Below are 13,942 nucleotides of genomic sequence, written 5' to 3'. Positions count from 1 at the left end.
GACAAGTGAGGATAATTTGACAGTCCACGAAATTGGCAGAGCTAAGGATATACCAAATCGGTGCAAGACTGCATATCTATGGAGAACTGTGGAGCGACGTAATCCCTATGTTCGACGAACAAGCAGTTGAGTAATTTTGGTTTACTTTAATGTATCTGGTAGATAATTAGCAGATATATCAAGCTCAACTGCCTTCATTTCGCCGACGATTCGCGTTGCGCTCCAAGAACACTAATATGGCTGCAGGACAAATAAATATATCAAAACATAAAGCAGAGAAAGCCATTCTCTACATTTCGTTTTGAATAACTTAACATGTGACAAACTTCATCAAGTAAACACAGGACATGATAAGCTAGAAGGAGCTTTAATTTCCCCAGAAAACGTTGCTACTGAAAACGAGCGACGGAGATGTAAACAACGTTAACCGGATATGTATTTAGTCATCAATTAGTCGATCTCCTCCCTCCTCCTCTCTTTGGCCACCTCCTTCCCCTCTCCCGTTCCATTATGTTTTCCACCGTCTCGGTATTAATCTCCTTGCGCTCCCCTCTCTCTCCCCGGCTCGTCCAAACGCCACTCCCTATACATCCCATCCGATCGCTCTCCATACCTTCTCCATCTCTCCCTGACCATCTCCTATTGATCTTGTCCATCTCCATCCGCCTCCCCATCTGTCGATTTGTTCCTCCCCCTCATCGTTCATCTGCTCCTTCCCCACTCTCATTCCATCTACTGTACCCTCCTCTATCCATCTGCACCTTCCCTCACACCGTAAACCTGTCTATCTCCTCTTCCCCTCTCACTGTCCATCTCCTCCACTTTCTTTTCTCTGTCCATCTCCTCTTCCCTGCCATTTCTGTCTGTCTCCTCCCCTTCCAGTTTTCTATCAGTTTCGTCCTCGTCTTCTCCTTCTATCTCCTTCACCCTTCCATGTGTCTATCTCTCCCTCTTTCTATTCTCTGGCCGTCTCCTCTATTCCCTCTTTCTGATCATCTCCTATTCTTTCTCAGACCGTTTTTGCCTTCAATCTCTCTGTCTCCTCCTCCCCCATATCTGCATCCATCTCCTTCTTCACTCCCTCTGTCTGTTCCATCTCCTCCTCCATTTTCTCGCTTAAAATTATCGCCCTCTACCCAGAAGGAAGTTGGTGGCTATTACAGCTAAAGTTTCGTTAAAATCAAAATGGTACAAATGGCTCTGAGCACAATGGGACTAAACTTCTGAGGTCATCAGTTCCCTAGTACTTAGAACTACTTAAACCTAACTAACCTAAGGACAACACACATATCCATGCCCGAGGCAGGATTCGAACCTGCGACCGTAGCGGTCGCGCGGTTCCACACTGTAGCGCCTAGAACCACTCGGCCACTCCAGCCCGCCAGTTAAAATAAATACAGGAATTTAGGAGAAGCTCTAACCATGGCTTTCGCCACATACATACTTTTCAGGTATGTTTCACACTTACTGAACATATTTCCCTCACATTTATAGATATATTTCACCTGTACCTCTAGTGAATTTAGTCTCAAGCGAATGTCTCCTGCAATGTAATTTTCACGGAGCTCAATGTTTATGATATCATGCTTCCTAAACTATGAGTTGTACAATGATGTAATTTCTCAGGTACGTTCAATAATATATGTGGACACTGCCTATAACATGTCTCGCTAACAGAGCTTCGGTGGGAAGCTCTTCCAAATCGTCCGTACAGTCCCGATCTACCCGTATGGGATTTTCATGTTTCTGGAGCCCCACAGGAAGACATTCGTGGTCATCCATTTCCTTCGGACGAAGAGGTGCACATCTGGGTACCATCATGTTTCCATGGCCATACACAAATATTTTTCCAAGACGATTTGTTTTGAAATAATACACAGTTTACTTACCACTCCAGCTGTCTCGCTTTACCTTGACTATCTCTTACACAAAGTAACCTTGAAATTGTGTGTTTTTAAAAAAGATTTAGTACCTTTTTTCGTACACACACGAGTGCACGTGAATACGCACACACCCATCTGAGAAACGCTTTATGGCCTTGCTATATCAAAAAACGTTCACCTGAATTGCATTAATTACCACTATCCCTCCCCCTCCCCCCCCCCCCCCCACACACACACACACATATACAGACAATGACCTGTTTCCTCATCTGCGAAATTAACTTTTTTGGATGTCTTTGATGATGATGATGATGATGATGATGATGTTTCGGATTGTGGGGCGCTCAACCGTGCGGTTATCAGTGCCCGTACAAGTTCCCGCCGTTTACTGAGTCCAATCACGTCACTTTCATGAATGATGATGAAACGATGAGGACAACAAAAACACCCTGTCATCTCGAGGCAGGTGAAAATCTCTGACCCTGTGATGACTGGGTGTTGTGTGATGTCCTTAGGTTAGTTAGGTTTAAGTAGTTCTAACTTCTAGGGGACTGATGACCATAGATGTTAAGTCCCATAGTGCTCAGAGCCATTTGAACCAAAATCTCATACCCCGGGTTGTCTTTGAGCTGATGAAACGTGTTATACGCAACTGCCCATTCTGCAGTTGAGTATTTCAGTTCATTGTTTTTTGGACACCTCTGACAAAGTAATAATTGATTCTTCCTGATGCTCCTGCTCAATAGTTATTACTTTATTATAATGTGAAAGATTGTCTGTTTCCTTTAAAGCTGACAAAATAACTAATCGTTCCATCAATTTATTCGGATTATTCCAGTAAACAACATCGATATGTGTTGGTGATTTGTTCGAGACTGTCTCTCAGTCACAAATGGCAAGCGCAGTTTCCTTCTCCTCGATACCGATAGGTGTTTCATCGTCTCTCAGTAATTATTCAGTAGCACTGGTATGTAATCCAGGGTTAATGACAACGGTACAATTATAACCTCTGTTGGAATTCACTTGCCTGTAGGAGATATTTTCCTGTTTACGACTGATAGTCCTTAGAATTTTACTATTTTGTTAGATCTTTGTGTGATTTTTTAGATCTTTGTGTGATTTGCTTTGAGAGTTTTGGTTTGAAACGCTGTATTACATATTTGGATCTGTCTTGGGTATTTTTCATTGTGCATTATTAAATTATTTCCATCGACAGTTACCTGTGAACCACCAGTCGTCCACACATTTACTCTTGGTTCAAATCTGACGCTAGATGAAAGATATGACCAGTTTACCTCCTGTCTCTGCTATATTTTTCTTTTGTAACTTTTCATATTCAACAAAACACCATATTCCTTATCGTATTCATCTTGTCTCTTCTTCCTCTTCTTCTTCTGCTCCAAAATCTGTGCTTTCGTAAATAGATTTGATTAATCTCCTTCCTCGTTGTCTTCTTTCAGAATAGTTATTCATTGTCTCCATCTTCTGCTTTCGTAAATACACTGTTTTCTTTATGTTCATTTTTTTCATCTTAGTCTGTCTTCTTTCAGAATAGCTGCCCTAATATCTGTAACAATTGTGAAAGGGTCTAAATGCTCTTTTCAGTACAGACTCAGTTTCAGCTAGTGTTTTTTATAGCTACGCCAGTTTACTGCGCGACATTTCGTCAAGATTCCATCACCTGAATTTTAAAACTAATCTTTTGTCCAGTAGAACGAAAAGCAAGTTGACAACCACAATAGTCAGTAAAAATTTGAATCGATTACAAGAAAGCATATCAGTTTATTTGGTACGAAAATAGTTACATGTTGCGGGTGATATCAAATATAAATTCAGATGGTGACATTCACACAAACCATTTAAAAACTGTATGGTTTGGAATTTCATTCGCACAGACCCTTCAAAAAAACAGAACATGTCGAAATGTCACTCAAAGAGACCGTTCAGAAAAAGAGAAAAAATCTGAATATTATTCACAAACGCCGTTTAAGAAACGAAACGAGTCGGAATTTCATTCACACAGACAATTTAAGCAACACAACGGGTCAGAATTTCATTCACACAGATCGTTTAAAACACGGACCGAGTTGGAATATCGTTCTCACAGACTATAAAAACAACGGATCAATTCAGAATTTCATTCACACCCATTGTTTAAGAAACAGAACATGTCGGAATTTCATTCATATAGAGTGTAGACTGTTGAAAAAACCTAAATGAGTTAGACCATCGTCCTCATATCAGAGTGACTAAATGTTCGGACAAAAGTGGACCGGACGGCATAATATCCACTTTTTCTCAAACCCTAGTCGCTAGAAATGTCTTCAGAACCTCAAAAAAGAAAAGTATTTTATTTTCATCTTACATATTCTCACTAGCGGCATAGTTCCTTCAGCTAGCTATTACCCTGATAATCTAATACCTCAGCTTCGGAAGCTCGAAACGCATTCGCGATTTCAACAGATGCCAAAAGTAGCTCCGTCTCGCTTTGCTGAAAATAAAGAGATCAATAGCATGAAGCGCTTTCAAGATACTTCTGACACACCCAAACACATGCGCATACTAAGATGCCAAACACATTGAGAATAAATCTGCTGATTGCATAGTTGGTTGATCAGTATCTTATTCCACTCTAATTTGCATAATTTCACTGTCCAAATTACACAGGCTTATTGCATTTCCTTTACCTATATCTCCTCGCAATGATAAGACATATATTACCAAGTTACTGCAATAACGCCAAATCAAACTACCTGTAATGGAGTTTCCTTACAGCTGAGCAACTGGGTTCTTGATCACCTGGAAGAAAGTCCGCCCCTGAGGGCATGGTAGCTCCGCGTGCTTGGTCAGAGAGCTGGTTGGCCTCTGTAATAAAAAACTGAGTGGAAGAATCAACAAACGAACGCACTTGATCGGATGTCATGTGATGTCAAACACAACAATCAACAACGAACAAAATGAAAAAAAAAAAAAAGAAGAAGTGGTCAGCGCGACGGAATGTCATACCTAACGGCCCTTGTTCGATTCCGGGTGGGTCGGAGATTTGCTCCGCTCAGAGACTAAATGCTGTATTATCATCATCATTTCATTCCCATCGACACGCAAAGTGGCGTCAACTCAAAAGACTTGCACCAGGCAAACGGTCTACCCGACGGGAAGCCCTCGTCACACGACATTTCCATTTCCTGTAAGGAAGGTGAGAGTTAGTAGTAACTGAAAGGAAGTCGTCTTGTGAAACCAATATCTCAGACATACGAGACACCGTTGTAGGTGCTCCGCTGTTCCGAATTTTTATAAATAATTTACGAGTCAATTTCATCAACCTGCCCTGTCAGAGAGCTGGTAAGGATGCCCTAGCAGACAGGCAGAAAAGGCGAGAACCGTCGCACGAAAAGATTTCCCACGTGCTATTCGAGAAGTAGAAATACCCTTGGGCATTGCGTTGGATGGTATTGTCTAAACTCCACAACAATTATACTATTCAGCTGCTCGTCATCTGTTTTCTTCTGTCTCTGTGTACCTTCAAAAGCTATAATCTTTTGTATGTATTACGTTTTGATTTGAATTTGCAGCTATTTCTCTACAACTTTGAGTAATCTGATAACAGTTTGACAATAATCTTCAGAAACACTACAGTACACAGAAGAGGAATGACATACACATCAAGTCTCCTACTCTGAGCACATTCACAGTTCGTACATTGCTACTCACAAACTTCATAAACAGTTGGCAAACACAGAGACTGGATTTCTCAGACAAGCGGTTAATAGCTTATACAGAATTATAAAAGAGGTGCCGATTCTGAATTTTTATGTGAAAGCTCTTAAGGCTTAACTTAAACAAACTTAACTAACATTCTATATCTCTATTCTTCATGTCTACGTGTTTATTTCTCGAGATAGTCACCGTGGCGGCGAACACCACTTTGTTTATATCGTCACTGTAGACCTCCTTCACGGAGTCACAATCTCACCTGTAGTTGCACCGACTCATGACTTTCAACCTGAAATCCTGGAAGGTGATATTTAAGTATTTTAAACAGATGAAAATCGGGTGGGACCAAGTTGGGACTGTCTGGAGAGCAATCGAAGACAGTGAACCCAAAGCGTCCGGTTGCTGTAGATGCCGCAGCGCTCGTGTGTGATCTGGCATTGTCATGCTGAAAAATGATTCAAATGGCTCTAAGCACTATGGAACTTAACCTGAGGTCATCAGTCCCGTATACTTAGAAGTACATAAACCTAACTAACCTTAGGACATCGCACAAATTCATGCCCGAGGTAGGATTCGAACCTGCGACCGCAGTAGCAGCGCCTAGAACCGCTCTGTCACAGCCGCCGGCATGCTGAAGGAGAGAGTGTGCACTATGAGCGGACGAACTCCTCGATTTAGTGATTTTAGTTTTCTGAGGACCTATCAGTACACATGGTATACGCTACAATTCGAAATCCTCTAGTGGAAGAGAGTTTCATCTGGGGTGGGAAAGTCTACTGAGTAATATGCATGACATATAATGCGTCAACCAATTTTGAGAACAGAATAAAAAATGCAAAGGCGTTACCTTGCAGCACGGCCTAGCAGTTGCGCACAGAAAACATTTCATACACAAGTAGCGGCGATATAGTTACAAAATCTCATTAGTACTTGCCGGAGGAAGACATGCAGCAAAGATTTGCTTGCTCTGGTAGGTAGCAAGGGCCAGCTGGTGGCAGGCAATGAAATGTCGTGGCCTGGCGAGCACGGAGGAGCAACGAGATCTTGTTATAGGAGCTCGCAAGATTCATTTATCACTGCAAGGGGGTGGGTTACACGTGAGAGATTTTTGCTCGCAGGCGGTTGGCACTCTCAGGTAGTACTAGGAGAATTGTTTACACTAGGCTCGAACTTTTTCTTGTAGTTACTGTCTGACTGTTCCTTTCGAGTACTTTCTGCAAGCGTCTGGGAGTCTTGCGAGAGCAGGTGTCGGAAGCGTTTACACAATACAGTGAGTGTGTCTGTGAAGGCTGAGAGATCACTCCACGCGAAATTTTTCTGTGGTAGGCCACCTGCTTACTTGAGTGGTACTGTGTTAGCCTGCCATGAAGCGGGCCTCGGTTTGAAAATTCGGCCGGGTTGGAGATTTTCTCCGCCCGTGGACTGGATATTGTACTGTCCTCATCATCATCTCATCGTCACCGACGTGCAAGTCGCCCACTAAAATGCCGCACGACCATTTCATTTTGTAAATTTTCTGTTGTGGTTCTGAGCGTGCTATAGAGGAACGTAGGGTTGAAGCTGACTTTTAATCATTTTAGTGGCAAAGAAAGAACGCAAACAGCCATGTTTGTGTTACATAAGAGAGAGGATTAAGCGCCGTGACGATTTTGGAGCATGAAGGATCTCACTGTAGAGCTCGTGATGGAAAATCCACAAAAAATCTAAATTTTACGAGAGTGAAAGCGTTTGAGTCGGAAGAAATACTCTTTACAATTGAATCCAAAATTGCCAATCTAGATACTTTTGTGCGTAAAATCCATTAATGTTAAAGACAGAGTGCTGGTGACATAAGTATTTAAAGTTTGAGCTACGGTTTTTATCTTTAAACACCTGGTAAAGTAACCATTACGGTGAAACAACATTGCACCAGTTTCATCTTGATGCCCACAGAAGATCAAAAATCTAATAAGGTGCATGTATTATAAATGAAGCATTTCCGGAGATACTTTTATTAGAGCTTTTTTACTTGTATTGACTTAAGTAACCACTCGTAAATTCCTTGAAGGTTTGTTCTTCAACACACAATATAATAATATTATAATTGAATACCACACTACAAAAATTATAGATACAGTTGTATTGCTTGAATTTAAATGGCAGTTTACCGGATTCCAAAACTATTACTATAACTTCACTTGTTTATCTAAATGATCTATATTACAAACCTACTTTTCCTGATCACTTCAGTTGTGTATATTCTGGTAAATTTCTTCTGTGCAGTTGTTAAAAACTGTAATCACTTCAGCCAACAATCTTTGCTTCTTATCTCAGTTCCTGTACTCCAGTAACTGTATATTCCATGGCGCTGGCCTTTCTTCCTGAAAATAATTAAGTACATTCCTTTGACCTGAGTTCACTTCCTGGCAGCTCTCCTCATTAAGTGGCCCTAAGCACTATGGGACTTGACATCTGAGGTCATCAGTCCCCTAGACTTAGAGCTACTTAAACCTAACTAACCTAAGGACATCACATGGGTACTTGGAGACCATTTGAAGCAGTTCATGTACTTTATGACCTCAAACAACGATTCAATTTTTATGGACGACAGTGCACCATGACACGTCACAATTGTTCGCGCTTGGATTGAAGAACATTCTGGACAGTCCGAGCGAATGATTTGGTCACCCAATCGCTCTATGTGAATACAAGCAAACATTTATAGGACTTAATAGAGGTGTCATTTCGTGCACAACATACTGCAGTGGTAACATCTTCTCAATTGGCATCATATTCTGCAGGAACTACTAAAGACTAATGTTACTTATAATCTGTCTTGATTGCAAATTTTTTTAATTCAAATGACCGGTTTCGGTTCATTCAGGACCATCTTCAGATCTGATATTTCAGTTACAGGAGTAACCCGTCCAAAACCAGCAACTTTCACATGCTGCGTCACATCTGATGTGAAAGTTGCTGGATTTGGACGGGTTACTCCTGTAACTGAAATATCAGATCTGAAGATGGTTCTGAATGAACCGAAACCGGTCAATTGAATTTTTAAAAAAATGCAATCAAGGCGGATTATAAGTAACATTATAAAATCACTGATTGTTGTTATCCCATCAGACATTATGTCCTTTTTTTTCCAAAATGCTAAAGACTAGTTGACTCTCTGCGACATCGAGTTGCGGCATTACGCAATGCAAAAGGAGGTCCGAGACGATATTAGGAAAGATCGCGTGACTTGTGTCACGTGAGCGTAGATTATCATGTATTGTTTCTATTGTAATGTGTATGCACCATAAGTGCAATTTCCTCAGTGCTGTCCTTCCCGTTGCTGCAGTTTCGGTGGCCAGCAGTGTACTGTGGTCGTGTTGCTTTACTTGTATAACTATGACATACTGCCTACGCTGACGTCCCCGTCTGTCTGCAGAGCCGCAGACGCGAGCGCCTGTGGTGCGGCTGAACCGGCCGCACTACCGCCCCGGGGACACGCTGAGGGCCAACTGCAGCTCAGGGTCTGCCAAGCCGGCGCCCCACATCGTCTGGATCGTCAACGGCGCTTCCGTAAGTATGCTAAACCACGACTCCACCAGCAAACATACAGAGGTTGCTCAGTGATACATTATGAGTATTTTGGTACGATGGACCCATGGCCTTCGGAGGCTCTTCAAAGAGTAATAATGTAATAACGATTTATTTTGTTAGTTACAGCTATCACCATTGTACCTGTCAATATACCCACACAACAGCAGAGAAGACTCTAATACGTAATAACCAGAACATACACTCCTGGAAATTGAAATAAGAACACCGTGAATTCATTGTCTCAGGAAGGGGAAACTTTATTGACACATTCCTGGGGTCAGATGCATCACATGATCACACTGACAGAACCACAGGCACATAGACACAGGCAACAGAGTATGCACAATGTCGGCACTAGTACAGTGTATATCCACCTTTCGCAGCTGGATGTAGTCCTGTGGAACGGCTTGCCATGCCATTTCCACCTGGCGCCTCAGTTGGACCAGCGTTCGCGCTGGACGTGCAGACCGCGTGAGACGACGCTTCATCCAGTCCCAAACATGCTCAATGGGGGACAGATCCGGAGATCTTGCTGGCCAGGGCAGTTGACTTACACATTCTAGAGCACGTTGGATGGCACGGGATACATGCAGACGTGCATTGTCCTGTTGGAACAGCAAGTTCCCTTGCCGGTCTAGGAATGGTAGAGCGATGGGTTCGATGACGGTTTGGATGTACCGTGCACCATTCAGTGTCCCCTCGACGATCACCAGAGGTGTACGGCCAATGTAGGAGATCGCTCCCCACACCATGATGCCGGGTGTTGGCCCTGTTGCTCAGTGATACATTATGAGTATTTTGGTACGATGGACCCATGGCCTTCGGAGGCTCTTCAAAGAGTAATAATGTAATAACGATTTATTTTGTTAGTTACAACTATCACCATTGTACCTGTCAATATACCCACACAACAGCAGAGAAGACTCTAATACGTAATAACCAGAACATACACTCCTGGAAATTGAAATAAGAACACCGTGAATTCATTGTCTCAGGAAGGGGAAACTTTATTGACACATTCCTGGGGTCAGATGCATCACATGATCACACTGACAGAACCACAGGCACATAGACACAGGCAACAGAGTATGCACAATGTCGGCACTAGTACAGTGTATATCCACCTTTCGCAGCTGGATGTAGTCCTGTGGAACGGCTTGCCATGCCATTTCCACCTGGCGCCTCAGTTGGACCAGCGTTCGCGCTGGACGTGCAGACCGCGTGAGACGACGCTTCATCCAGTCCCAAACATGCTCAATGGGGAACAGATCCGGAGATCTTGCTGGCCAGGGCAGTTGACTTACACATTCTAGAGCACGTTGGATGGCACGGGATACATGCGGACGTGCATTGTCCTGTTGGAACAGCAAGTTCCCTTGCCGGTCGAGGAATGGTAGAGCGATGGGTTCGATGACGGTTTGGATGTACCGTGCACTATTCAGTGTCCCCTCGACGATCACCAGAGGTGTACGGCCAATGTAGGAGATCGCTCCCCACACCATGATGCCGGGTGTTGGCCCTGTTGCTCAGTGATACATTATGAGTATTTTGGTACGATGGACCCATGGCCTTCGGAGGCTCTTCAAAGAGTAATAATGTAATAACGATTTATTTTGTTAGTTACAACTATCACCATTGTACCTGTCAATACACCCACACAACAGCAGAGAAGACTCTAATACGTAATAACCAGAACATACACTCCTGGAAATTGAAATAAGAACACCGTGAATTCATTGTCTCAGGAAGGGGAAACTTTATTGACACATTCCTGGGGTCAGATGCATCACATGATCACACTGACAGAACCACAGGCACATAGACACAGGCAACAGAGTATGCACAATGTCGGCACTAGTACAGTGTATATCCACCTTTCGCAGCTGGATGTAGTCCTGTGGAACGGCTTGCCATGCCATTTCCACCTGGCGCCTCAGTTGGACCAGCGATCGCGCTGGACGTGCAGACCGCGTGAGACGACGCTTCATCCAGTCCCAAACATGCTCAATGGGGGACAGATCCGGAGATCTTGCTGGCCAGGGCAGTTGACTTACACCTTCTAGAGCACGTTGGATGGCACGGGATACATGCGGACGTGCATTGTCCTGTTGGAACAGCAAGTTCCCTTGCCGGTCTAGGAATGGTAGAGCGATGGGTTCGATGACGGTTTGGATGTACCGTGCACTATTCAGTGTCCCCTCGACGATCACCAGAGGTGTACGGCCAATGTAGGAGATCGCTCCCCACACCATGATGCCGGGTGTTGGCCCTGTTGCTCAGTGATACATTATGAGTATTTTGGTACGATGGACCCATGGCCTTCGGAGGCTCTTCAAAGAGTAATAATGTAATAACGATTTATTTTGTTAGTTACAACTATCACCATTGTACCTGTCAATATACCCACACAACAGCAGAGAAGACTCTAATACGTAATAACCAGAACATACACTCCTGGAAATTGAAATAAGAACACCGTGAATTCATTGTCCCAGGAAGGGGAAACTTTATTGACACATTCCTGGGGTCAGATGCATCACATGATCACACTGACAGAACCACAGGCACATAGACACAGGCAACAGAGTATGCACAATGTCGGCACTAGTACAGTGTATATCCACCTTTCGCAGCTGGATGTAGTCCTGTGGAACGGCTTGCCATGCCATTTCCACCTGGCGCCTCAGTTGGACCAGCGTTCGCGCTGGACGTGCAGACCGCGTGAGACGACGCTTCATCCAGTCCCAAAATGCTCAATGGGGGACAGATCCGGAGATCTTGCTGGCCAGGGCAGTTGACTTACACCTTCTAGAGCACGTTGGATGGCACGGGATACATGCGGACGTGCATTGTCCTGTTGGAACAGCAAGTTCCCTTGCCGGTCTAGGAATGGTAGAGCGATGGGTTCGATGACGGTTTGGATGTACCGTGCACTATTCAGTGTCCCCTCGACGATCACCAGAGGTGTACGGCCAATGTAGGAGATCGCTCCCCACACCATGAAGCCGGGTGTTGGCCCTGTGTGCCTCGGTAGTATGCAGTCCTGATTGTGGCGCTCACCTGCACGGCGCCAAACACGCATACGACCATCATTGGCACCAAGGCACAAGCGACTCTCATCGCTGAACACGACACGTCTCCATTCGTCCCTCCATTCACGCCTGCCGCGACACCACTGGAGGCGGGCTGCACGATGTTGGGGCGTGAGCGGAAGACGGCCTAGCGGTGTGCGGGACCGTAGCCCAGCTTCATGGAGATGGTTGCGAATGGTCCTCGCCGATACCCCAGGAGCAACAGTGTCCCTAATTTGCTGGGAAGTGGCGGTGCGGTCCCCTACAGCACTGCGTAGGATCCTACGGTCTTGGCGTGCATCCGTGCGTCGCTGCGGTCCGGTCCCAGGTCGACGGGCACGTGCACCTTCCGCCGACCACTGGCGACAACATCAATGTACTGTGGAGACCTCACGCCCCACGTGTTGAGCAATTCGGCGGTACGTCCACCCGGCCTCCCGCATGCCCACTATACGCCCTCGCTCAAAGTCCGTCAACTGCACATACGGTTCACGTCCACGCTGTCGCGGCATGCTACCAGTGTTAAAGACTGCGATGGAGCTCCGTATGCCACGGCAAACTGGCTGACACTGACGGCGGCGGTGCACAAATGCTGCGCAGCTAGCGCCATTCGACAGCCAACACCGCGGTTCCTGGTGTGTCCGCTGTGCCGTGCGTGTGATCATTACTCGCAGTGTCCGGAGCAAGTATGGTAGTTCTGACACACCGGTGTCAATGTGTTCTTTTTTCCATTTCCAGGAGTGTATAAGATATACCCAAATTAAAAGGAGTCTATTCCGTTCGAGCAGGCCGACCGCCGTTTCATCCCCAACTCACGAGAGGCATTGAATGTTGATGTAGAGGGGCACACTGCTCTCCCTGCCGCTGTCAGCTTTTACGGCCGGAGCCGCTACTTCTCAGTCAAGTAGCTCCTCAGTTGGCTTCGCAAGGATACCGGTCGAAGACTTATCCAAGTGTTAGCGAAGACCGACTGCGCGTAACTTCCGTGATATGACGGGAACCGGGATTACCGCTACGGCAAGGCTGCTAGCTTAAAGGAGTCTACAATCACTTTAAGCATTGCAGCGCGTCAGCAGTCGTAAGTATCGAAAGAATCATGAAAAATCCGCCTGAATTGCACAAACAACCTGGTGTTTACCTAGGTTTCTGCGTGGGTGTGGTGTGCGTACTGTAAGACCTTCGGTACACACACCATCAGATTATTTGACTTGCCGCTCTAACGAAGCAGGCGAGTGTCAGCAATATGTCTCGTGGTCTTATCGTGGCGTGTTTATCTTCTGGCGTTAGATCACACGATAGAAATGCCACTTGCACCCTTACGGTAGAAGATTGACGGTGACCAACTCTAAACAGAACTTGATTAATTTTCACACACATTTAATAAAATAATAAAAATCATAAACCTTACTTAACTTGATTTTGGATGCTATTTACAATTGACAATCTGAAGTTCCTTTGCTCTTGGCACGTTAATCTTATTCTCACATATCTCTGATACTTGACAAAGTGTCTATACATTTATCTTCATGGCTATGTACAGGAATATGATAATCTTATTAGGCGCAGACTGAAACTGGTCTATAGACTAATGCAGACTGATGCAGACTGAGTAATCGGAGGTTTGTACACTTGTTATAATACCACGCGCGTTCAGGTATCACTGCGCGAGTGTGATCCGCGAGGAGAAAAGGTTCTACGTTAGCA

General features: G+C 44.7%; 1 protein-coding gene across 1 annotated transcript in view; it reads left to right on the top strand.

Moving 5' to 3' along the window:
* LOC126278511 (uncharacterized) overlaps window positions 1–13,942 on the top strand; it is a 718,457-nt gene that overhangs the window by 665,749 nt on the left and 38,766 nt on the right. The window contains exon 4 of the mRNA XM_049978676.1: window positions 9,013–9,146. Coding sequence (XP_049834633.1) covers window positions 9,013–9,146 — 134 coding nt within the window. The remainder of the gene's footprint in view (window positions 1–9,012; window positions 9,147–13,942) is intronic.

Source organism: Schistocerca gregaria, chromosome 6, assembly GCF_023897955.1.
Source record: "Schistocerca gregaria isolate iqSchGreg1 chromosome 6, iqSchGreg1.2, whole genome shotgun sequence".
Lineage (NCBI taxonomy): Eukaryota > Metazoa > Arthropoda > Insecta > Orthoptera > Acrididae > Schistocerca > Schistocerca gregaria.
The sequence above is the reverse complement of the archived record's forward strand: the minus strand, read 5'-3'. Positions and strand labels throughout refer to the sequence as shown.